Genomic DNA, 27,114 nt, shown 5'->3' on the forward strand with positions numbered 1-27,114 from the left:
GCCACTCATTAGTAAAAAGCACATGGTAGCCCGCCTGGAGTTTTCCAATATGAACATTAAAAACTATCGGACCATGAGAACAAAAATGATCAGGTTTTGTGAGACAAAGATTGAAGTCTTTGGCGTGAATGCCAGGCATCATGTTTGGAGGAAACCAGGCACCGCTCATCACCATGCCAAACCATCTCTACAGTGAAGCATGGTGATGGCAGCATCATGCTGTGGGGATGGTTTTCAGTGTCAATCACTGGGAGACTAGTCAGGATAGCGGAAAAGATGAATGCAGCAATATAAAGACATCTCGATGAAAAGCTGCTCCAGATTTCTCTTGAACTCAGGCTGCAGGCGACGGTTCATCTTTTAGCAGGACAACAACCCTAAGCACACAGCCAAGATATCAAAGGAATGTCTTCAGGACAACTCTGTAAATGTCCTTGAGTGGGCCAGCCAGAGCCCAGACTTGAATACGATTGAATATCTCCAGAGTGATCTGAAAAGGACTGTGCACCGACGCTTCCCATCCAACCGGATGGAGCTTAAGAGGTGCTGCGGCAAAATTGCCCAAAGATAGGTGTGCCAAGCTTGTGGCATTGTTTTAAAAAATACTTCAGGCTGTAATTGATGGCAAAGATGCATTAAAGTATTGAGCAAAGGCTTTGAATACATTTGTAAACGTAATATCTTAGTTTTTTATTTTTAATACATGTGCAAAAAGCTTTAAAAACATTGTTTACATTGTCATTATGGGATTAATGTCAGTAGAATTTTGAGGACACAAATGAATTCATTCCATTTTGGAATAAGGCTGTTACATAGCAAAATTTGGAAAAAGTGAAGCACAGTGAATACTTTCCAGATAAACATACTTTAGTATTAAATTATGTGCTGTTTATATTTTTTAAGGACATAAACTTACAAACAAATATTTATTTTTCCCACATTGTCATACCTTGTTGTCATCCATGACGGTGTTAAGTGACTCAATCCACATTGGGTCAATGTCTCCATCCAAAACTATCCACTTTGGACCACTATGACTAATGTTGACCAATTCACGCATTATACAAGAAAATAGACCTGTTGGAGACAATGTACGTGAACAAATGTCAATAAATACCACACTTTCAACAAACATTTCTATGGACAAATTTCTCATCACCGTCTTTCCATTCTCTAGTTGCTGGGTTGATGATGCCAAAAAGCTCATCATTTGTCACAGCTTTTGGGTTAAGGTCCACCCAAACGGGTCGACATTTCATATTCTGGTAGTTTCTATGGAGGGACCTCAGCACCTGGCTCTTCCCAGTGCCAGCATTGCCAATCACAAACACGGAGTGCCGCACAGCCAAAAGTTCTTCCAACTGCACCACCTAGCAGAACAGACATAATTAAATATTTAAGAATGTTTTCACACATAGAATTCTAGAGCTTTGCATGAGCCTGTTCTTCCAACAGGGCACAATGTACCGTATTTTTCGGACTATAAATTGACGTTTTTTTCATAGTTTGGCCGGGGGTGCGACGTATACTCCGGAGCGATTTATGTGTGAAATTATTAACAGATTACCGTAAAATATCAAATAATATTATTAATCTCATTTGCGTGAGCGACGAAGAAAATGTCCACAATCGTCACACACACATGTCAGCAATCGTTACTCACACGCCAACCAATAAGAATTTGGCGGGGGCGGGTCATGATATGCTAACTGCTGTATGCTATACGCTACTGCCGGAGCTATTAAAATGGATCACATCAACATTGGCGGTAACTTATAACAACTGAGTGGGACTGAACTAAAATGGCACCAAAAAGGAAATCATATACTGCAGATTACAAGCTGGACATAGTGAAATATGCTGCAGAGAACAGCAATCGAGCAGCAGAAAGAAAGTACGCTAGCGGGGCGCATACCAGAAGCGACACCGAGGAAGAAGATTTCATCGGATTTAGCGATCGGGGGTGACAGATTGTTTGGTAAACGTATAGCATGTTCTATATGTAAGGAGGTGAACTGATGTGGGGAGTCTGCAGAGGTTCTTTCAGAAGTTTGTGACAGTTGTCAGGGAAGCCGCCATGGGGCGCCACTTTGTGATCTGTTTACTGTTGTCTGTGAATGTTCTTCTTTGTTGGTTGTGGCCATCTTAGGTCACAACTTCATGTCCTTTTCTAAGGTAAGCATGAAGGGACCAGGCTCCCCAGTTAAAAGATGTAAAAAAGTTATTGTTTTGCACTATTAAGCCGATTTATTCACAAAATATGATGACTAAGAGTTACATTAAGGTGGGGGTTTTGTAAATTGTAAAGAGATTTGGGATTTTGTTAACTTTTTATGCCAGTGTGTGTGTTAGCCCAGAAACATGTTATGCTAGGACATGTTTTGGTTCTTTTCATATGATTGTACACTCACTCAGACATTTACGCCTACACACACGCACACACGCACGCACTTACGCACAAACACACACGTTACCTGCCGGGTATATTACTGGTCATGATGACAAAAGTTGATTGTCTTAGAAGATATAAAGTTTTATAGTGTGACATATTTTGTATTTAGAGAACTTCATGTCCTTTTCTAAGGTGAAGCTTTGAGATAAAGACGACTCCACCCAGATCCTATGCTTCCTTGCCTGGTCTTTCTCTCCGTCTTCCCAAGCACACAAAAATACAAAACACAACGCAGAGACTTTATAGGGAGACCGAGGACTATGCGGACCCGGGATAGGGGAAGCCAGCTTCAAGGGTTACATTTTTGTTAAAGTTATTTGAATGACTCTTGCCATGATGTGTTGCGTTAACATACCAGGCACGTTCTCCATTGGTTATTTATGCGTCATATAACGTACACTTATTCAGCCTGTTGTTCACTATTCTTTATTTATTTTAAATTGCCTTTCAAATATCTATCCTTGGTGTTGGGTTTTATCAAATAAATTTCCCCAAAAAATGCGACTTATACTCCAATGCAACGTACATATGTTTTTTTCCTTCTTTATTGTGCATTTTCGGCCGGTGCGACGTATACTCCGGAGCGACTTGTAGTCCGAAAAGTACGGTAAGTAGCTCTCGAGCGAATCCTGTGTTTACTGACCAAAGTTACATTTTTCACTAATTTATGGGAGTGTGTTGTAACTGTGAAATATCGCAACACAAAACATTGTGAACATATCAATCAATCAATCAATGTTTATTTATATAGCCCCAAATCACAAATGTCTCAAAGGACTGCACAAATCATTACGACTACAACATCCTCGGAAGAACCCACAAAAGGGCAAGGAAAACTCACACCCAGTGGGCAGGGAGAATTCACATCCAGTGGGACGCCAGTGACAATGCTGACTATGAGAAACCTTGGAGAGGACCTCAGATGTGGGCAACCCCCCCCCCCCTCTAGGGGACCGAAAGCAATGGATGTCGAGCGGGTCTAACATGATACTGTGAAAGTTCAATCCATAGTGGCTCCAAGACAGCAGCGAGAGCCCCGTCCACAGGAAACCATCTCAAGCGGATCAGCAGCGTAGAGATGTCCCCAACCGATACAGGCGAGCGGTCCATCCTGGGTCCCGACGAGCGGTCCATCCTGGGTCTCGACTCTGGACAGCCAGTACTTCATCCATGGTTATCGGACCGGACCCCCTCCACAAGGGAGGGGGGGACATAGGAGAAAGAAAAGAAGCGGCAGATCAACTGGTCTAAAAAGGAGGTCTATTTAAAGGCTAGAGTATACAGATGAGTTTTAAGGTGAGACTTAAATGCTTCTACTGAGGTAGCATCTCGAACTGTTACCGGGAGGGCATTCCAGAGTACTAGAGCCCGAACGGAAAACGCTCTATAGCCCGCAGACTTTTTTTGAGCTCTAGGAATCACTAATAAGCCGGAGCCTTTTGAACGCAGATTTCTTGCCGGGACATACGGTACAATACAATCGGCAAGATAGGCTGGAGCTAGACCGTGTAGTATTTTATACGTAAGTAGTAAAACCTTAAAGTCACATCTTAAGTGCACAGGAAGCCAGTGCAGGTGAGCCAGTACAGGCGTAATATGATCAAACTTTCTTGTTCTTGTCAAAAGTCTAGCAGCCGCATTTTGTGCCAACTGTAATATTTTAATGCTAGACATGGGGAGACCCGAAAATAATACGTTACAGTAATCGAGACGAGACGTAACAAACGCATGGATAATGATCTCGGCGTCTTTAGTGGACAAAATGGAGCGAATTTTAGCGATATTACGGAGATGAAAGAAGGCCGTTTTAGTAACGCTTTTAATGTGTGACTCAAAGGAGAGAGTTGGGTCGAAGATAATACCCAGATTTTTTACAGAGTCACCTTGTTTTATTATTTGGTTGTCAAATGTTAAAGTTGTATTATTAAATAGAGGTCGGTGTCTAGCAGGACCGATAATCAGCATTTCCGTTTTTTTGGCATTAAGTTGCAAAAAGTTAGCGGACATCCATTGTTTAATTTCATTAAGACACGCTTCCAACTGACTACAGTCCGGCGTGTTGGTCAGCTTTAGGGGCATGTAGAGTTTGGTGTCATCAGCATAACAGTGAAAGCTAATACTGTATTTGCGTATGACGTCACCCAGCGGCAGCATGTAGATGCTGAAGAGTACAGGGCCAAGGACCGAACCCTGGGGAACTCCACACGTTACCTTAACATAGTCCGAGGTCACACTGTTATAGGAGACGCACTGCATCCTATCAGTAAGATAAGAGTTAAACCATGACAGGGCTGAGTCTGACATACCAATTCGTATTTTGATACGCTCTAATAAAATATTATGATCGACGGTATCGAAAGCAGCGCTAAGATCGAGGAGCAGCAACATAGATGACGCATCAGAGTCCATCGTTAGCAATAGATCATTAGTCAATTTTGCGAGGGCTGTCTCAGTCGAGTGATTTGCCCTGAAACCGGATTGAAAGGTTTCACATAGATTGTTAAACGCTAAGTGCTCATTTAGCTGCTCTGCAACAATTTTTTCGAGGATTTTCGAAATAAAGGGAAGGTGAGACACCGGTCGGTAGTTTACCATGAGGTCAGGATCGAAGTTAGGTCTTTTAAGGAGAGGATGAATAACCGCTTTTTTGAATGCAACGGGAACAGTGCCCGAGGAAAGTGATAAGTTTATAATATTTAGCACTGATGGACCTAATAATACAAAAAGCTCCTTGATAAGTTTCCCGGGAAGTGGGTCAAGTAAACATGTTGTTTGTTTTATTCCATTTACACGTTGTAACAATCCTTCTAATGTTATTTCATCAAAACGAGAGAAACTATTTTGGATATTTGCAGTATCCGCCGTATATACAATCGTATGTCATTTTTAGTTTAGTAACTTAACATTAACACATTATTATTCATCATTTACCTGCCTTTTGTCGAATTTCAGAATCCATTGTGGCTTGCGAGTCAAAATGACTGACCACCCTTGTTTAAGAAGTTCCACGTTACTATAAAACAATCTGAACATGAAAATATGTGAACATATCATGCAGTGCATATTTTTTAGTCTTAGTTTGGGAAGCTTCTCTTGGGTGAATAACAGATTTAGAAGTCAACCATTATATTAACTGCAATTTTTGGAAGGCAATGTCACAGAATGTGCAATAGAGCAAAACAGATGACATTAAAAAAAAGGGCCATTTCTTCCCTATTCCCACTCAAACATACAAATGGTGAGCTCAATCAATGCAATCGACAGGGCTCCTTATCCGCCTCCATTCAGCAGGAGCCCAGGTGGCTTTGCACACTCAAAGGCCCTGACTGATTACTGCTTTGATGTGAGAGGGACTAATGCTAGCACGAGCTAATGCTAAAGGCATCCAGTCTCCCTCACCTCACTGCTTCTCTCCTTGTTGACTGAAATCAAAAGGTTGGCTGCACAAACAAAGACAGTAAAAGTTCAGGCTCTGGGGTGGAGGCTTTTTATTTACCGCTCTGCCATTCTCTCTTTTTGCTTTGTTTCTTTTTTTTCCTGTGGCTGTATCACACAATGCTCAGGTTAAGTGGCAATGTGCAGCACTGCCCTCCATTGATGTTGTTATTATGTGGTTTCCATGTCTATCTGACCTGTGGCAAATTGCACTTATTTCCCGTGGTTCGGTGTTACCCCATCTCTGATTTAAGGCGACTTCTTTCAGGTGTGTGTATATGTGCATTCATGCTTGTGTGTGTGTGTGTGAGAGCATATCTGTATGATATAACATTGATAGTAAAGTCAGTAACTCAGGCACCTACAGTCTCATTGCGGACAACTATTGGCTATATTTGCTCAATTCATCCAGATCCTTAGGGTGTTTGACACTAATGGCCATTTCCCATATAAGGATTAGGGTGAAAGGTAAACAGCTTTTGTGAAACCTAAGATAAATCCGAATCAAAGTGCCAAAACTGTAATATCTGTCTGAATAGTTCAGGCTGATATCTCGCCAAGGGATTTTGCTTCTTCTTGCTGCATCGAAGAAAACGTGTGATTGGATTTGCTAGTGTCCTTGATCTTGAAATTTAATTTGACGAAACAGACAATTTAAAAATTGTGTTGTACCTTTAGCACAAAATTGTCTTCAGCCTGTAACTTCAAGTCGAGAACAGATTCATGGACATGCTTCTCAAAGTCCAGGTCTCTTTTCCTTGGTACTTCCAGGGCAGGAAACAGGTCCCCTATTAGTCCCATGAACACAGGCATGTCGTCGGTCACAATTTTAGGGATGTTGAAGTCTCTCAGTGCTCTCATAAGCACTTGATCCTCAGCTCGGCCGGGATCACTTCTCTTTAGAGAGCCAGCGACGACTAGAACGGATTTGATGGCTCGAAGGCCCCAATCATAGTGGTCCTGCGTAAAGAGAAGGACAAAAATGTAATCTCAGCGTCTGCCATTGATAGTGGTTCATATAGCTGATTATGTTGCAGTTTGTATGGGATTAAAAAGCCTTAATACTTCGTTATCGATCACTCTGTGATTGAGGCACAGCCAGTTAATGGTCCCTTAACAGGATGCAGTATGTATGTGGTATGTAAATGAATGTATGGATGTTAGTATCACAAACATAAAAAACAACAGTGAAGAAACAAATTAACTACTTATACTTTTTATACATCTATATCCTTGCCCCAAATCAGCTTTTTAAATACTATTATATCAGCTGATAATTGCTGCTAGCATATCTTATTTAACATTAAGAAATATATATTTTTGAAAAATCCAGAAGTAGCCAATAAATATAAGGTTCATTACATGCCTTTTTAGTATTTCGTTCCACCTGCATTTTGCATTCAACAAGAAAATAAACACTATTGTTTATGCTCCCATCTTTCATGGGTTAAACTCAAATATCTGCAGTGCAGTATGTACAAACAGGCCTGTTTGGTGACAAATCGATTTAACTCTGTGTTAGTAAGCACTACTACTTTGCGATATAATCCCTCCACCTCACAGGTGTTGCATATCAAGCCTGTGTGGCTGCGTTATCATGCTATGCCAACTTTTATGCTACCCCAGCATTTACAATGAGGTCAAAGATTCCTAAAAGTTTACCAGCAGTATAATCAACATAATATTGTAGCTGAGATAGGCGCCAGCGCCCCCCGCGACCCCAAAAGGGAATAAGCGGTAGAAAATGGATGGATGGATGGATATTGTAAAAAAATGCAATGTACAGTACTGTCTTAAACATGCGGTATTATTGTTATTTAAATAAATTATGTTTTTAAGCTTAGTACCTGTTTTGAAAGTAGCTCTTTGCAAAGTGTGTAGAGTGTGATAAACTTCCTGGCGAGGACCCGGGCACTTAGGAAGCCCTCAGCCACCAACATGATTTCACAAATCAGCTCAAAGTCTGGGACCACCATGGCACACGGCCTGTGAAAATGTAGAAAGAGCACGATAAATCAACAAAGATGAGCAAACTTTTGGACGGACACATTTGGCAATGGGCTAAAAAATTTGGTCGGGGATAGACTATATCTATAAAACAACAACAACAAAAATATTTCTCCCTCCGACCCGATCCGAGAGCTTGAGGGTTTTCGCAGGATCTTAGCTGTTCCCAGTATTTAGGGGTGGTAAGCAAAATTTGGTTCCTGTTTTTGACTCCTGTTAATCATTTGCCAGTTTTGTTATTGAATCCCTTATCGATTCCTTAGGGCAAGCATGATCCCACCACCCACAGCTCTGAAGCAGCGCAAACACTCGACAGTTATTCATGAGAAACGATGACAAGAAGGCAAGTTGCAATACGTGAAAGTGGGTATTTCATTAAAGGAAGAAAATATTACCTGAAACATGAGATACACACAGCTAGTTATAACTTTGAATTTATGACGTGTTTTTGATCCCGTGCAAGCCAGAAGTGAATCTCCACCAACAGCAGGAGCAACAAGGTCTTGTCTGCTGTTGATACCGCAGTTAACTAACATTGCCAATCATGTTAGCATTTCAATTTAAAACTTGGTATTATTAACTGTACATGCGACATTAGTGCTGCCCATGCATTATACGGCGAGATGCTGGCAGCATCGTCCATGTCTGTTGTCAACAGCTGGAGACACTGTAGATAGTCAGAAGGATTGCATACCTTCCTGAAAGCGCCGATATGCTCGTTTTTCTTTAAAATAATGGTTAATGTTCATAGTTGATGGTTGCAGAATTGCAATGTGAGGTTGATCAGATCATATATCATTTGAAAAATAATCATTTTAAATTATATTAGAACAAAGTTAAACATGTTTCTGAACATTTGTGTGTATTGTCACAAAATGATTTAAGTTGTAATTTGTTATTCCTTCAGTTAAATATATATATATTTGTTTTTATTATTTTCAAAAATGTTTTTGGTTTTTTTTTCTGGTACCCCCTGGCCCCCTTAACCCCATCGAGGCGGTGGGCTTCTTAGACCTTATTGTTGGGTTTGGACGCTCATATATCTTCTAAACTAAACTAAGTTTCATGTTGTTATCCTTTTTTTAAAATGGGTATTCAAAATGGGTGAAGAACCAAAGTTAAGCAAAATTGAAAATCTTATCAATTCTCATCCCTACCAGTGCACTTTTCCGGAAGGAGAGGCCAGACGTTGTTCCTGGTATCTCCTGGAGCCATACACCCAGCTTTGAGGTTAGTGCCCCCAGTTCCAGATCACTACTGGCACCGCTGTTGCCTTCACACATCACATTTTCTTCAGGTCTTTTTGAGCCCTTGGAATTCCTGAAGCTTTTCATGTCCCTTTTTTCAAATGTTGCGATCCTTGGGGATTGTTGCATCTATCCCCAATGGCTGGTTGGCCTTTACCTATTTGTCAGTCTGGATCTGGAAGTCCCACAGGATCTGAGCCTGGTAGTTCTCATTTACCTTCAGTGGTATCTCTCATCTTGAATCTGGGATTTCCAGTCCATATTTGGTACATGCCTGCTATCTAGTTATAGCGCTCTATGAACTGTATGCCTTGTCTGGCAGCATCTTACACCGTGTTGCAATGTGCTGAACTGTCTCTGGGGCTTCTTGCACAGTCTGCACTTGGGTCCTGTCTAATTTTGTCAAACCCAGTCTCTATTGATCACGTGTTTAGGGGCTGTTCTTGTACTGCCATGATCTTCTTCCCCAAAGCTGTCACCATATTCATGCAAATTCGTACCAATGCAAAAAAACTACCACTTTTCTGTTTACCTGTGTTTTTATACTGTTTTTTTTTCATTGTGTGTTTATACTTTTACTTTTAATTAGCGCAGTATAAAGATGATAATTACTGTATCCTCTTTTACACTGCGCTAATTATGTGTGCACTGGTATGGAGCTGCTCCTCAAATGTCATGCTGTGTTTAATGACTATAACTGCTTTCTATTCTATTATATCCAGGGCGGGGTGGCTTGGTTGATGGAGTGGCCGTGCCAGCAACTTCAGGGTTCCAGGTTCGATCCCCGCTTCCGACATCCGAGTCACTGATGTTGTCTTTGGGCAAGATACTTTACCCACCTGCCCCCAATGCCACCCACACTGGTTTAGATGTAGATAATGGATTTCACAATGTAAAGTGCTTTGAGTCCCTGAAGAGAAAAGCGCTATATAAATATAATTCACCTCACTATGATTAGTGCCTCTGTCCTGTCTTTCAGTCCAGTTATATCCAGCCACGGGTATATTTTCCTGATGTTAGTCACTTTTTCAATTTGTCAGTGGCACATGCCATGCAAGGGCTGGTCTTTCCATGACATCTTATTTGGCTCCTCCTCCTTACTGGGCTTGTGTTGCTTGAGGCATTCACTGAGCAGGTTATCCCCAGGGTCATCTTTTTGATGTATTCCTGGAGGCCTGTTTCCCCCTGCATAGTGCCTGTGACACCCACCTCGTTTTGCTTTCTGTATAGCCTAAAGATGCTGGACTTAGGGTGGAACTCTTTATGCATTGTAAGGTGCTTTCTGTCTTGATATCAGTGGCTTGTTTATGTTCTAGTGGGCAAGGTATTGTGCCAACAGGGTATCTGATTACTGGTTTAAGTTTTAATGGCCTGGATTCTAATGTTGCCACTCAGCTGGCTCTTCAGGATCTTCCACAACCTCTTATTTGGTTGAGCTCCTTCCTTATAGTTGCCATTGGCCTGTGGGGTCCCTTAATATTGGTAGATGTCATGCACATCTTTTATAATTTCCTCCGGTAGTTAACCCCTTCAGTTGTAATAATTCTTCCTTGTCTAGATATCATGTGCCCATACTTATACAATCTGAATGACATTCTAATGTCATTGCTGTATATTGTAAGGTGAATTAGGCGACATAGTCATGCTAATTTTTGCCATACAATCATGTTGAGGAGGTGGCTGATTGTTCTGATGCAAAACAATAACTGAAGGCACTCTTGGTTGTGATCTGACTGAGAAGGTCCAGGCTTATGCAGAACAGCAGCAGGCACAGACCATCTGCTTGGAACATGCAACAAGTGATGCTCACCAGTGTAAAATGCTTTGAGTGTGCCTCCACAGACTAACTGCGTTCTTGAAGAAGGTTCTTTGAGTTTTGTTGATGTTATACTGTTCCAGGAACTCCAGCATCGATGTGTGTGCCTTTCAGTTGTAGGCGTTCCTATAGTCAAACCATGCAGTGCACAGGTTGGTGCTTCTGGTCTTAGAGTCCCGGGTGATTAAACTGTCAAACAGTAGCTGGTTTTGGGCTGCCTTCGTGCTATTGACAAATAGGGGGTGACGATATGCTCATAACAGGAGACTTGACGATACACAATAATGAGGAGAACACGACTCAAAGAGATGTTGATTGGAACAATTCAAAGAGCCCCTGACTGTCACCCCGGATTATTGATAAAGCCCCTGCTTTTAAGAAAACTACTTTTCTATGGCAAGGTATATGTGATTGGACAAATATATTTTTTTTTTACCTGGGTCATGAAACAATGGAGTTGCACTTTGAAGTGATTTAGAACTTTGCGTACATGACCTACCCATGAACTTTTAACTATAGAATTTGTTTCCACAAATAAAAACTAAAATGAAAGACTATAATAGTTAAAAATTAAGTAAATATAATTAAGTAATTTTTAGGAGCTTTATGTGGTCTTCAAGTGGTCAATCAATGGTTTGGCTGTATTTCTTATCTTTGCCGCTTACAGTGGCAATTTATTTATTTACCTGCAGTCCAGGTTGTCTGAAGTGCTTTTCTGTCATGTCTTGGCTTCAATGATTGACAGTTGACCCAACGTGTTGGCTGTGAAACTTAAATGAAAGAGTTAGGGTGTGCTGAAGCGAGCTTCTGGGTTGACGTGTGCACAAAGCACTTAATGTGAGTTTCGAATCTTCGCTCACAGCCAGATCTAGAGGTATATCCTTCTGAATATTGAAAAACAACAACTTTCTGACTGTGTTCTGCCAGCGACACAGCTTTTGTCTATACATGAAATATTGTCACATATTAATCTTGCAAAATCTACAATACAATTTTGCATTGGGATTTGAAAATAAGAGTAATTTTCCGCTGGCCTCAATCCTCCATCAACACAACACAGTTACTGGAGCCCTTGCAAATCAAGACAAGTTAGTTAACCACTTCATTTAAGGAATAGAATTAGGTGTTTAGAAATTGATAGGACTTCCTTACTGAACTGTTCCAATTGTCTTCAAAGATGTTTTGTCTCTCATCCAAGCAGGTTTCATCAGTTCATGCTGCTAGAAGAGACTATGTCCTAAGTACAGGTACAGGCCATCTTATATATAGTTATACATATATATGTTCCCACTCCTTGTTCACCTTGTCCTTGGTGAGTTTTGATTTATTTGAGTTATTTAAACTGTGTTGAGTGATAGTGTGCATATTTGTTGGCACATGACCTCAAGCTAATAAATGCTAGCGTGCTACTACCTAAGCTAGCATGTCAATTTAGTTCACTGATATGTCTTGTGTGGAGGTAGTTCGTTTAAGCTAATGATCCTCATGGAATGCTGTACTTCAAGTAGCTTTGTTACTTCTGCCATGAGGTATGGTAATTGTTGTGGTTGGTCTGTCAGTTAGTTAGCCAGCAATAAAACTCAAAAAGTTATCGGTGGATTTTCAAACTTTTAGGAACTTTAGGAACTGGGGTGAGGAACAAGGCTTCCCATTTTAGGGCTGATCCAGATAATTTTTATCATGTTACATTACATTTACGTTACGAACCTCACCTTCTGTGTGTGTGTGTGTGTGTGTGTGTGTGTGGGCTTGTCGTGGTGGGGCACTTTGCGTGTCTCCATGACCCCTAGAGCTATGTCGCCTGGAGTCTTGTACTCCTGGCAGGGTTACCCAAGCCGAACAGGTTGAAGGGTAGAGGCCAGACTAAGAGTGATCCCGAAGACCTCAACGGTGGAGCAGGCAAAAGATGGTAGCAGTGAGAAGCACCACAATGGCTGTGAAAGTGGATGAAGGCTAAGGGAGCACACCCCGACAGAAAAGCAAGCTGGTGGCGGCAAGCTTTGAGGCGGTTTCCCAAAAACCTGGATTCCGGCAGCTTCCTGCAGCTGTAAGAAGATGCCGGTCGTCTAGGGTCTCCCTTGCCACTGGAACGATCTTCTTACAATCAAGGTAGTGGCGTTGGGAAAAGCGCACCCCTCATGCCACTCTAAAAACCATCATTGCGCTTGTATCTTCTTTTTCTGAGTTTCCGACCTCAAAAGTCTGACGGCGATGGAGCGTCCAGTAACGGGGCAGGTTTTAATGAGCTGGAAGCTCTTAGCTGGAATTCTGCACATCAGCGGCACAGGACAACGGTCGTTAGCAGCTGGGATTGAGTGGCAGCTGTTTCCGGCAGACTCCTGTGCGTCTGAGCAGCGCCTATTTAGGGACCGCACTGCTCACCCCAATTGGGGAAAGGCCTAGAAAAGGTGGCCTAAAGATTGCCCACTCAACACAGTACCCAGGCAGGAAACCGCACCTGTCGGGACATTCCATTACGCGGTCGAAATACAAAGATTATACAATTTAGAATTGCAGCATGGAACATAAGGACACTCCTGGATGCCAGTCCGGACAGACCACAGCGCAGAACAGCACTTGTTGCCAGCGAGCTAAAGCGCTACAATGTGGATGTGGCAGCACTCAGTGAGACCCGATTCCTCGAGGAAGGCTCACTCAATGAAGTAGGAGAGGGTTATACATTCTTTTGGAAAGGATACCCCATGGGCGGACCACACCTTCACGGAGTTGGTTTTGCAATCAAGAACAGCCTTCTGCTCAAGCTCACAGAATCACCAGTGGGTGTCAGTGAAAGGCTCATGACTCTTCGCATCCCCCTTGCAAAATGCAGACATGTCACTTTGGTAAGTGCCTATGCACCAACTCTGCCATCCAATGATGAAGAGAAGGATTGCTTCTACCAGGCACTCGATGACATCCTCAGTCACATCCCGAGGAGTGAGAAAATCATGCTGCTTGGTGATTTCAATGCAAGAGTTGGAAAGAACACGCAAAACTGGAATGGTGTGATAGGCGCCCACGGCATTGGAAAAGTCAACCGCAATGGTATGAGACTCCTTAGTCTCTGTGCGGAACACAATCTTATCATCACAAACACCATCTTCCAACAAAAGAACAAATATAAGGCATCCCGGATGCATCCCAGGTCCAAACACTGGCACCTGATCGACTTTGCGATCGTGAAGAGGGCTGACCTCAAGGACGTGCTCATTATAAGAGCTATGCGAGGGGCAGACTGCTGGACCGACCACCACATGATTCTGACAAAGGTCAGAATGCATGTTCGGCCCCTAACACGTCACGGTGCACCTAAGAAGAAAACACTCAACTGTGCCAGACTCTCCAGCAGCAACACCCGTGACAACTTCCGTCGCTCCCTAGCTGAGAAGCTGGCAGACATTGAGCCGCTGATCACCTCAGAGTCTGGGATGGACGAGAAGTGGACCTCCCTATTCACCATCCTCTTTGACACTGCAGCCCAAGTCATTGGTTTCAAAACTAAGAAACACCAGGACTGGTTTGACCAGAATGCTGGAGAGATCTCCACCCTCCTGTACAGAATGCACAAGGCACACAGAGCCACCCTGAACAACCCACAATCCCAATTCCATAAAAAGCAATGACAAGCCCTTCGTTCTGAGGCCCAAACAACTCTCAGAAAACTGTAGGATGATTGGTGGATCTCCAAGGCCAATGAAATCCAGTCTCACGCTGATAGAAATGATATGCACAGTTTCTATGATGCAGTGAAAACCATCTACGGCCCCAGAAACTGCTCCCTGGCACCTGTTAGATCTGCTGATGGAACATTTTTAATCAAGGATCAGGCTGTGATAGTGGAGCAGTGGGCTGAGCATTTTAACACTGTGCTCAACCAGCCCACCCCAGTGGACCCAACTGTCCTTGCAGAGCTCACTGAAAATCCTAGCTTGCCAGATCTCGACCTCCCCCCAAACTTCAAAGAAATCCTGCATGCAGTCAAAACCCTGAAAAACAATAAATCCCATGGACCTGACAGCATCCCGGCTGAACTTCTCAAGGAAGGAGGCTACCTCTGTACACGGACACTGCATCTCTACATTTCAGAGGTGTGGAGACGAGAGTGTGTCCCGCAAAAGTGGAAATATGCCAACATTGTGACCATCTACAAGAACAAAGGAGACAAATCCATCTGCTCCAATAGTAGGGGTATCCCTCTGTTGGCCATTGCTGGAAAGGTCCTTGCCAAGTTCATGCTCCGCAGACTCATCCCCGCAATATCAGAACGGGTCACCCCAGAGTCGCAGTGTGGTTTTCGGAAGGACAGGGGGACAGTTGACATGATCTTTGTGACACGTCAGCTCCAAGAGAAATGTCGGGAGCAGCACAAGGACTTGTTCATTGCATTTGTCGACCTTTCAAAGGCATTTGACAGAGTAAACAGGGACCTACTGTGGCAAGTCCTGAAGAGATTTGGGTGTCCACCCAAGTTTCTCACCATCCTTGCAAGGTTCCATTCTGGGATGATGGCCCGAGTGGTAGTGGGAAGACACAGCTCAGATCCCTTTGGTGTGAAAACTGGAGTGAGGCAGGGCTGTGTGCTGGCTCCAGTTCTCTTCAATATCTTCCTCGTCTGTGTCACAACACTGCTACGTAGGGGGATGGAGGAGCAGGCTGGAGTTACCATAGACTTCAGGCTTGATGGTAACCTGTTTAACATCAGGAGGCTACAGGCAACTACCAAGCTGACCTCAGAGACCATCATTGAGCTGCAATACGCCGATGACTGTGCGCTGGTTGCCCATACACCACAGGCTCTGCAAAACATCCTCTCGGCAGTTGTAACTGCATATACCAGAATGGGACTGACGATCAACACCCAGAAGACAGAGGTACTCTGTCAGTCTAGTGCTGACCTCCCACAAAAGCCCACAATCACCCTCACAGCAGCAGGGCAACAGCTGCTCACGGTGCCCACCTTTAAATACCTGGGGAGCATAATGTCTGACACCTGCTCAATAGATGGCGGGATCCAGAACCGCCTCAAGCAAGCATCAGCATCTTTTGTTCGTCTAAGGAGAAGGGTTTTTCAGAACAGCAAGCTCAAACTCCACACCAAAGTGCTGGTCTACAGAGCAGTATGCATCACTGCATTACTGTACGGATGTGAGGCATGGAATATCGACAGCCGCCATCTGAGAAGCCTGGAGACTTTCCATGTAAGATGTCTGCAGAAGATCCTTGGCATCACATGGAAGGAAAGAGTGCCGCACACAGAAGTGCTGGAGAGGGCAGGCAGCTGCAGTGTGGAGTACATCATGACCCGACATCAACTCAGGTGGTTGGGGCATGTCATCCGAATGCCCAGCCATAGACTCCCACGCAAAATCCTCTATGGTCAGTTGCACCTAGGCCAACACAGTGCTGGTGGGCAGAAGAAGCGGTTCAAAGACCAAATGAAGACCACACTGAAGAGATGCCAGATCAACCCCTCTTCACTGGAGGAACTTGCTTCCTGCCGAGACCTCTGGCGCTCCCACTCCTCACAGGGAGTGGATTATATAGAGGAACAGCGCACACAACACCGTGCAGCAAAGCGTGCGAAGAGGCATGCTCGCCGAGCCACCCCTGCTCCCCCCAGCACCTCCTTCACATGCCCGGTCTGTAACCGCATTTGTGGATCCAGGATCGGACTGTTCAAACATCAGCAGACTCACAGATAAAAGAAGATGGTCATCATCGAATCGATGGACAACCATAAGCAAGCAAGTATGTGTTTAGTGCTTATACTATACCATATATATATATATATATATATATATCTATATATATATCTATATATATATATATATATATATATATATAGATATATATATATATATATATATATGTATATATATATATTTTTTTTTAATATGTCCTGTCTGGCAAACTTTCCTATTATCGATCCACATCAAGTTTAAAATAGCATCTTAAAGCAATGATGATGGCGGTGCTAGCATGAATACAACATGGACAGCAAACAGAAAAGAACCAACCAGAATGGCTAGGGTTGCCAACTGTCCATTGAAAAACGGAATAGTCCCGTATTTGGTAAAAAAAAGTACACGGTCTGTGTCAATCTGTAAAGGGACACATTTTGTCTCACACTACCGTGTAAATTAGAACATTCTTTGAAATGTCAGTGGAATTATTGCATGACAAGAATCTTTATGTGGCATTTTATGTTAAAGCGGTACCTGCTCCAGGACCAATGGGCTGACAGCACCCTCATACATGACCACACAGGATTCAGCTCATCTAATTAATTGGTTGAGGCGCTGACGAGTGCGGCAAATATACTGAAAAAAAAAAAAAAACAGACAAGAACATGGCTTATGCAGATGACGCCAAGATCTACAGTACTCAACCTAGGCTTTTTCCTCCGAGGAAAAAAAAACAATAGGCTGCACAAATACACATTTGATTGGGAAAAGAAAAATACTCTATATTTCCAAAAGTATTTGGCCACCCATCCAAATGATGAGAATCGGGTGTCTTAATCACTTGGCCCGGCCACAGGTGTATAAAATCAAGCACTTAGGCATGGATACTTTTTCTACAAACATTTGTTAAAAAATGGGCTGCTCTCAGGAGCTCAGTGTGCAACAAAATCCAGTCGTGAAATTTCCTCCCTCCTAAATATTCTAAAGTCAACTGTCGGCTTTATTATAAGAAAATGGAAGACTTTGGGGATAAAAGCAACTCAGTCACAAAGTGGTAGGCCCATGACGGTGGATTGTGTGACGAGAAATAGCAGTATTAGTGGTCCAAAAATTATCAGAGACGACGAAACCTGCGGAAATTTTGATTGGTTTGCTGTCCACCAGGTAACACCAACCACCAACCAGAAGTTAAGCAGCATATAATTTTTTTAACATATATATTTTCTTTATTTTATATATCTTAAAAATGTTGCATTAAACTCAAGTTGTTTTATTAATAATCCAATACATGCACTTAATTAAATTCAAATTTCACAAAAAAGGCCAAACTAATCACCACGCTGGTTGGGGTGAAGTCCATGAGTTTGGCCGGTGTTATGAAAAAACGTGCTTCCTGTAAACTTAATTCTTACTATACCTAATGTCACCAGGTTTTGAGCAAATACATTATGTTCCTGTATGACATTCTGACTACTAAACTGCATCCAAATATTGGGGTATTTCTTTAAAGGGAACTGCACTTTTTTTTTTTTTTTTACTTTTGCCTATCGTAAACAATCATTATGAGAGACAAGAAGACAAAAGGTTTTTTTTACAGTCTAACATGTAAAAATCTGCACGTTCTAGGTGGCTAGCACTGCAGCTAATTGGAGCAATCCATTCTGCCTCTAAATCACTTTCAAAATGCATTCAAAAACTGCGAACAATATTTCATTTACGTTTCGTAAGCTGCATAATAACCAAGCTGTAGCAGCATTGTTGTTGTAAGAGCGAAATACTGAGGAAATATTTTTTCAAACATATCAGCATGCTAAGTATTAGCCGTAAGCTAGCTACAGCGAGAGAAAAGTTTAACTTCTACATCAGCACCCAAATCTTTATTATATCTTAACAATATGGCGGCGCACACAGTTGCACCAGCCGGTGCTCCCCGACTTTCGGCAGCTTTATACTTTTTTTTCTATTATTTGTTGGTTCTATCCTTGTGTCATGTGTACAGTACAGCGGAAATTAACATTTGTCTGTTGCTGTAAACACTTTCTGCCCATGCAAAGACTTAAATCTATGGACTACTATCTCCCCAGAGATCCGGCAAACACAGAACAAAGCTAGCTTCACCATCCCCCGCTGGTGTGACGTAGGCGTTGAAGACATAGAAAGCAGAAGCGGGGTAAGAGAGTGAGGCTCGCAGCTAGGCTAAAAGCTAACCCCTACAAACCGGTCATTCCAAGTCTCTTCCTTAACAACTCCCAGTTGCTTAATAACAAGATGGACGAGCTACGACTGCGGATCAGCTCTCACTGTCTGGAATACTGCGTATCAATTTTCATGGAGACCTGGCTAGATCAAGCCAAAACCTGGCTAGATCAAGCCAAGACTCTTCAAGTCAAGACTCAAAACACACCTATTCCGGACTGCTTATTCTTTGTCATCATCCTATAAATGGGTTGTACTTGTATAGCGCTTTTCTACCTTCAAGGTACTCAAAGCACTTTGACACTACTTCCACATTTACCCATTCACACACACATTCACACACTGATGGAGGGAGCTGCCATGCAAGGCGCTAACCAGCACCCATCAGGAGCAAGGGTGAAGTGTCTTGCTCAGGACACAACGGACGTGACGAGGTTGGTACTAGGTGGGGATTGAACCAGGGACCCTCGGGTTGCGCACAGCCACTCTCCCACTGCGCCACGCCGTCCTATCTTATCTATCTTTGTTGTTATTATTGTTGTTTTTATCCAATTTGATTTTATTGTTTTGATATTGTACAGTGTCCTTGAGTGCCCAGAAAGGCGCCTTATAAATAAAATGTATTATTATCAAACCATCTCTGATGCGGCTATCAAGCAAGAGGGCTGTGCTGTTTTCAGAGCTGACCGAACAACAGACTGTGGTACGACCAAAAGAGGAGGACTGTGTTTTAAAGCACTCACTGCTGTCCGGACATTGAACATATGATGTTGCAGGGCAGAACTTTTTTTCTTTTGAGGGAGTTCACATCAGTAGTAATTGTAGTTGTCCAAGTGCCTCTTCAAGCTAATTCTAATAGCCATGGATATACTACTATTGTCCATCAACCAGCAATTATCTGCCCAGGCAGACTGAGTAGTTATAGTAGCAAGAGATTTTAACCACGCCAACCTGAAATCTGCCCTGCTCAAATTCAACAAATATGTGAACTTCCCCACCAGAGAGAAGAACACTTTAGAACAGGTCTATTGCAACATCTCCAATGCATACAAAGCCAGCCCTCAGCCTCATCTGGTCTCACTGACCACCTCTCTCTCTCCCTCATCTGTGCGTATAAACCACTGATCTGCAGACAAAAAGCAGCTACAAAGTCAGTCAACGTCTGGACTGAGGAAGCTTGTAGGACTATTTTGATGTCAAATATTGAGGGTTTTTTGCAGAGGGGACATACCTGGACAGACACACATCTGCAATACTGGACTACATCAACTTCTGTACTGAGAAGGTGACAGTGTCAAGAACTGTTAAAAGTGTTCCCTAACAAGAAACTGTGGCTCAACAGCGAAATGAAGACCTTGATCAAGACGCGGGGTACTACCTTCGGAGCTGGGGACCCATAAAATTACAAAGAGGCACGGAAATCTGAAGAAGGGCATTAAAAAGGCCAAACACAGTTACCGGCAGCGCATCAAGGCCCACTTCAATGACAACAACTCCAGAGATATGTGGCAGGGGATTTAACTACTGACTGGCTGCAAGAAACAACACCACAATCACAATACCATCAGACAGCACTCTCACGGACACACTGAACCAGTTCGTTGCCCTTTTCGACCATCACATCGGGAACCCAGACCCACTCTCTGCTCCACCTGTGGAAAACAATCTGCTACATCAAGTTAGAGCTATCTTGTGCAGAGTCAAGGTAAGAAAGGCACTTGGTCCAGATAGCATCCGGGGGTGGGTGTTCAAGGCCTGTGCAGACCAGTTAGCAGAGGTATGAACAAACATCTTCAACCTCTCGCTACAACAGTTTGTGGTTCCCACCTGCCTAAATCTGCTGTCATCATCCTTATACCCCAAAACAACACAGTGAACTTAATCCAAAGAGGTTAATTAAGTGTTCAAAAATTATGCAATTTGTTATTTTTTTAACCAGAGCTGTGTGTTAATTTCCGTGCCTGACAGTTTCGGCTACAACTGTTGCCTTCCTCAGAGGTGGTCTCGTGATGTGAGGAAGGCAACACTTGTAGCCGAAACCGCCAGGTGCGGGAATAAACACCCAGCTTTGGCTATAAAAATAACAAATTGCAACACAGTGAATTGCCTGAACGACTATCGCTCAGTTGCTCTCACCAACCATCATCACCAAATGCTTTGAGAGACTCATTCTCTCTTCCATCAAGTCTACCATCCCTGCTGACTTAGATCAATACCTGTTTGCCATCCAGGCAAACAGGTCGACAGGGTATGCTGTCATGATGGTGCCCCACAATGCCCTCACTCACCTAGACCAGAGTAACACTCACCTCCCCACCCTCTCTATTAAAGGACAGGAAGTTGAGAGGGTAAATAGCTTCATGTCCCCCCTATGTACAAAGGTGTGTACTGTGCACTCATTCTCCATGGGTCAATAATCATCTGCTTGTTCTTGTCTGTGTTCAAGGAGAGATTATTATCCTGACACCAGTCCACCAGTTCCGCTACCTCCCTTCTGTACGCTGCCTCAGCTCCCCCGGTGATCAGTCCGACGACCGTAGTATCATCTGCAAACTTGATGATACTGGTGTTGTTTTGGGAGGCCACACAGTCGTGTGTGAAGAGGGTGTACAATAGGGGGCTCAGCACGCAGCCTTGGGGGGTCCCTATGCTTAGAACCTTTGTGGCTGATGTCTGGTTGCCGATTCTGACTGACTGGGACCGGTTTGTGAGAAAGTTCAGGACCCAGTCACAGAGAGTTGGTGTCAGACCAACAGCGAGGAGTTTAGCAGTGAGTTTTTGTGGGATGACCATGTTAAAAGCAGAGCTGTAGTCGATGAATAATAGCCTGGCATAGGTGTCCTTGCCCTCTAAGTGGGTGAGGGTGGTGTGGATGACGGTGTTGACTACATCCTTAGTGGACCGGTTCTGCCGGTAGGCAAACTGTAGAGAGTCCAGTGTGTATGGGATGGTCTTTCTGATGTGTGACATGACTATCCTCTCGAAGCACTTCATCACTATTGGGATGAGTGCAACAGGGCGATAGTCATTCAGACAGGTCACAGTGTTTTTCTTTGGCAGGGGCACGATGGTGGTGGTCTTGAAGCAGGTGGGCACAACAGCTTGTGCAAGTGACAAGTTGTATACTGTATGTCAGCAAGTACGTCAGCCAGCTCTGATGAACAAACCCTGATGGCCTGGCCAGGGATGTTGTCTAGGCCGGCTGCCCTCCGTGGGTTTGTTCTCCTCAGAACTGTACGAACATCTGCTGTGAGTGGTAGGTCCTGCGTGCGCTAGGTGGTCAGAACCCCTCTCTGTTGGTTGGTGTTGAGGACCTCGAAGCGGGCGTAGAACTCATTCAGATCATCGGGCAAAGATCGTTGGCTGTTTGTGACCCCCCTGATCCCCTGCTTGTAGTCTGTGATGTGTTGCAGGCCTTGCCACATGCGCCGGGAACCTCTGGTGGAGTAGAATCCCTCCAGCTTTTGTCTGTATTGTCCCTTGGCCTCGTTGATGGATTTACGCAGGTCATATCCGGCCTTCTTGTGGTCTTCAGTGTTGCCTGAGACAAATGCAGTTAAGCGGGCAGGTAGCTTGGACCGAACATCACAGTTAATTCAGGGCTTTTGGTCTGGTTATATCTTGTATTGTTTTGTGGGAACAATGTTTTCCACACACGTGCTGATGTAGCCATATTCAACTGAGTATGGGTTGAAAATGATTTGCAAATCATTGAATTCCGTTTATATTTACATCAAACACAATTTCCCAACTCATATGGAAACTGGGTTTGTACATTAAATATAAACTTGCAGTATGTATATAAAATGTTGCTGGAGGGTTTTGAAGTTTTAGAGGGCTTTGGAAAGTTACAACGGTGACTCCCATTAGCCGCATCTCCCAAGGGTTTTTATCATCTTTAAAACCCTAAAACAACAAAAAAACACATGTGTCTTCTTGTTTATTACAATGATTGTGCACGATAGGCAACATTTTTAAAAAAGCGCAGTTCCCCTTTAAGCAAATTGTGTTTATGCAAGCAAATAATAACAGGTTTAATTAATAACATCATTAATAACAGTTCAATAGTGTGATTAAACTTATTACATTTTTGTATCACTTGTCAGTGTTTAGATTGATTTAAATGTTAATTTCATGTAGAGTTGATAGTAAACATAGTTTGTTAAATAAATACAATCGTGCTTTGTCATTCATCTTTCTGTTAGTACGAAACAGTCAAAATAGGCATATTTCAAAAATAGTTGCATCTGTTGTTTAATCATGATTAATGTGTGAACTAAAATTTATCTAATTTAAAAAATGCAATTATTTGAAAGTTGAGTGTGTAAATATATTTTAGTAATGCAATACTTTCTTTAACTGCTTTTCCTTTCATCATGTGGGTCTCTGGTATGTACAAGTCATTTGTATTACATGTACAGTTGATTGCAGACTTTGCATTCTTTAAGTTTTTCTGGGTAAGAGTGTATGTGTGGGCTGCACCAGAGTGGTTGATTTTACATGAGTAAAGCACAAACCATGCTGTTTTTCCTACAACATCCCATTTTCTACAACAACGTCTTAACTTCCATCCACCACACTCACACTGTCAATTTGAATGAATAACATTGCATGGACTTATGCATAAGGCTTTTGTATTGCCTGTTCGAAGACCTGCTTCACCATTGTTGATAGATTTGGACATTCCAAGGTAAAACAACATCAGGAAGAAAGAACACAAAAAGCAGGCAAAAAAACAAGGACTGAAGAAAGAGCCAGAGAAAATGTAAAATGTGGTGCCAGTAATGATTGAGACACTGGTGGCAGTAATAACCAAGCCATACCAGGAACAACATCTTACATCTCGGAACAGAGGAGCTAGAATAATGGGAACACCAACAGTAAGATCCTGCATAGAACCTTCAAACTCCCCGGCCTTTTATAAAGCTTAAAGGCCTACTGAAATGAGATTTTATTATTTAAACGGGGATAGCAGGTCCATTCTATGTGTCATACTTGAACATTTCGCAATATTGCCATATTTTTACGGAAAGGATTTAGTAGAGAACATCGACGATAAAGTTCGCAACTTTTGGTCGCTAATAAAAAAGCATTGTCTTTACCGGAAGTAGCAGACGAAATGTGCGCGTGACATCACGGGTTGTAGGGCTCCTCGCATCCTCACATTGTTTATAATCATAGCCTCCAGCAGCAAGAGCTATTCGGACCAAGAAAGCGACAATTCCCCCATTAATTTGAGCGAGGATGAAAGATTCGTGGATGACGAAAGTTAGAGTAAAGCACAAAAAAAAAAAAAAAAAAAAAGGAAAAAGCGACGGCTCCAGGCGGCGGCAGTGGGACCATTTCAGATGTAATTAGACACATTTTACTAGGATAATTCTGGAAGATCCCTTATCTGCTTATTGTTTTAATAGTTTTTTAGTGAGATTGTAAAGTCATTACCTGAAAGTTGGATGGCTGCGGTGAACGCCAGTGTCTCTTAGATAAGCCTATGAAGAAGCCAAGATCACAGCTGCCTTTTAGAGCTGCAGGAGGAAGTCCCATAATCCACTTAAGGCTCTGGTAAGAGCCGCCTTAATATCACAATTTTCCCATCCAAAAACTTGCTGGTTGACGTAGAGAAACATGTTCGCTTGACCGCTCTGTGTAAAGCTTCACAACAAACAAAGAAACACCGGCTGTGTTTCGGTGCTAAAGACAGCTGCAATCCGCCGCTTTCCACCAACAGCATTATTCTTTATAGTCTCGTTTATAATTGAACAAATTGCAAAATATTCAGCAACACAGATGTCCAAATTAATGTGTAATTATGCGATGAAAAGAAACTACTTTTAGCCGTAAGTGGTGCTGGGCTAATATGTCCCCTCCAACCCGAGACGTCACGCGCACGCGTCATCATACACGTCATCATTCCGCGACGTTTTCAACAAGAAACTCCGCGGGAAATTTAAAATTAGAATTTAGTAAACTAAACTGGCCGTTCTGCCATGTGTTGCAATGTTAAGATTTCATCATGGACATATAAACTATCAGACTGCGTGGTTGGTAGTAGTGGGTTTCAGTAGGCCTTTAAAGGACATATTGTCCAGATGGGCAAGAAACTGTTTTTTATTAGTATACATACAGTAGCTGTATACAATATATAGCTGAAAAAGTGTCATACAAGGTTATGTATATGCCTGGGTCCCTTTTTTCAGGATTACTTGAGACATTTGAAGCTTGTTTTGCGCTACTGAATTAAAAATGTGAATAAACATTAGTGAAGGAACTAGGAACAACAAAACATTGAATCTCCAAGACATGTTTTCTAACCACATAAAAACGGTAAAATGCAACAAATGACATGGTGAAACACAAAAACAAACAGTAAAAGCACCCAAATGTCTGATTAAACATACACTGTCTGCTGAATGTTGTCATAGAAAGCATGCTTCTCTGTACCTCTTGTGCTCAAAACCGCACTCTGCTATTTTATTAAAGACTTGTCTTCCTGGAGTTGTTGTTACGCAGTCCCTGTATTTACCGTAATCACTGAAAGAGCGCAGATTTTCTAGTTTCAGAAACCATTGGACTTATTTATTTAGTTCAAGACTAGGGTAATTAAAAGCTAGCATTTCAAATCCTATTGCCGGCGCAAAAGGATTTCTGACATGTTTGGCAGGCCAAATTAAAAAGCTTAACTATAATCTGCCCAAAAAAATGCTTGGTCAATTAAGTCTCATCAAACTAATTCTGAGAAAATGTATCCCCATGTGCAAAATATCCAAAATGGTTCAACACAGGGCCTGCCAAAGCTTTGATTAATAACAGATCAGGAAGGCAGGATCATCCACAGGGAACATGTATGCAAGATTTACAGTACATCTACATTTTTTCTAAATTTGACTGACCTGAACAGTGCCTTCAGGTTCTCAGGAAGCTCCGCCCGACCAGCGTAGCCTGGATTCATCGTGATGAAGATGCCGACAGTGGGGCAAAGGTTTACCTCTTCGCCCATTAAAATAAACCTATGTTTCTTATCCCGGATGGCATCCTGAATACTTTTGACCTGCACAACAGCATATAAGAGAAACATGAAGTACCATGATGATGGTCCTGCTCAAATTGTGATGGTTAACATGTTAAACAAAGCTTAAACACCTAGGGAAAAGTGGCAATGTCATAAATAAATAGCAATGCCTTTGCATGGATTGCTTAAGGTCTGTTTGGACCCTTGAGAAATGTTGTTTGTGACAATACATTATTCATGTCTATATCCCAAACATAGATCACGCAGACCACGATTAAAAAGGCACACAAAAAGTAGAGGGGAGATTTTGATGGTTACTGCAAATGTGAACATATACACCTTTTGGCTCGATAACAGTAAATGAAGGTGCTCATTCAGTGAATTTTACATTATCGGTGGCTAAAACCTGTGCACATTTGTGCAAGGACAACATAGCCGAGTATCGCGTGATCACTCGTCACCACTTACATTTACAATAGAATAGAATAGACTTTATTGTCATTATATTTGCATATAACGAGATTAAAGACTCCAACTTAAGGTGCGGTAGTGGGAACAAATATGGGGTGAAATAAATAACACAAAAAGGTAATAAAAGAAAAAACTAACAATTGAAATAAACAGAAGACTATCCAATAAAAATAATAAGCAATCCTGTACAGTATACAAAACACTAAAGAAATACAAAATACTGTACAATATACAGAACAAGACAAGAGTACCAAAGTAATAAATAACAATTAGGGTGCAGACATTGAGAAAAGCCAAGTCTAGTGCAAGTTACTTTTCGGAAACTTTCAAAATAGAAAGCAATAGAAACCAAATAGTCCACAAAGTAAAAACCAAGACACAACATTTAATTAATCTGATTGATCCACCGCACTTGATACAGGTCGCAGATTACTGTAGAAACAAAAATTACATGTTGTCATGGAAATAATATAGATTAGAAAAAGCTATTCAGTTAACTTACTAAAATAATGTACCTGTTTTACATCATATGAAACGTATGCTTGAATTACTTCTGTTGTTATCTGGCGATGTACAGAAAATAAAATTGGAGTGTCAGTATAATGGTTGGGGAAACACTATGTGTTGTCTTAAAGGCCTACTGAACCCCACTATTACCTACCACGCAGTCTGATAGTTTATATATCAATGATGAAATATTAACATTGCAACACATGCCAATACGGCCTTTTAAGTTTACTAAATTGCAATTTTAAATATCCCGCAAAGTGTCGTGTTAAAAACGTTGCGGTATGATG

At 42.3% G+C, this 27,114-nt stretch overlaps 1 protein-coding gene across 1 annotated transcript in view; it reads right to left on the bottom strand.

The window, feature by feature from the left end:
* Positions 1–27,114, bottom strand: part of LOC133557816 (dynein axonemal heavy chain 9-like) — a 363,451-nt gene that overhangs the window by 289,378 nt on the left and 46,959 nt on the right. Inside the window, exons 10-14 of the mRNA XM_061908637.1 lie at positions 25,728–25,885; positions 7,735–7,873; positions 6,560–6,847; positions 1,160–1,370; positions 950–1,077 (exon numbers count right to left, since the gene is read on the bottom strand). Coding sequence (XP_061764621.1) covers positions 950–1,077; positions 1,160–1,370; positions 6,560–6,847; positions 7,735–7,873; positions 25,728–25,885 — 924 coding nt within the window. The remainder of the gene's footprint in view (positions 1–949; positions 1,078–1,159; positions 1,371–6,559; positions 6,848–7,734; positions 7,874–25,727; positions 25,886–27,114) is intronic.

The sequence above is a fragment of the Nerophis ophidion genome, linkage group LG08 (genome assembly GCF_033978795.1).
Source record: "Nerophis ophidion isolate RoL-2023_Sa linkage group LG08, RoL_Noph_v1.0, whole genome shotgun sequence".
Lineage (NCBI taxonomy): Eukaryota > Metazoa > Chordata > Actinopteri > Syngnathiformes > Syngnathidae > Nerophis > Nerophis ophidion.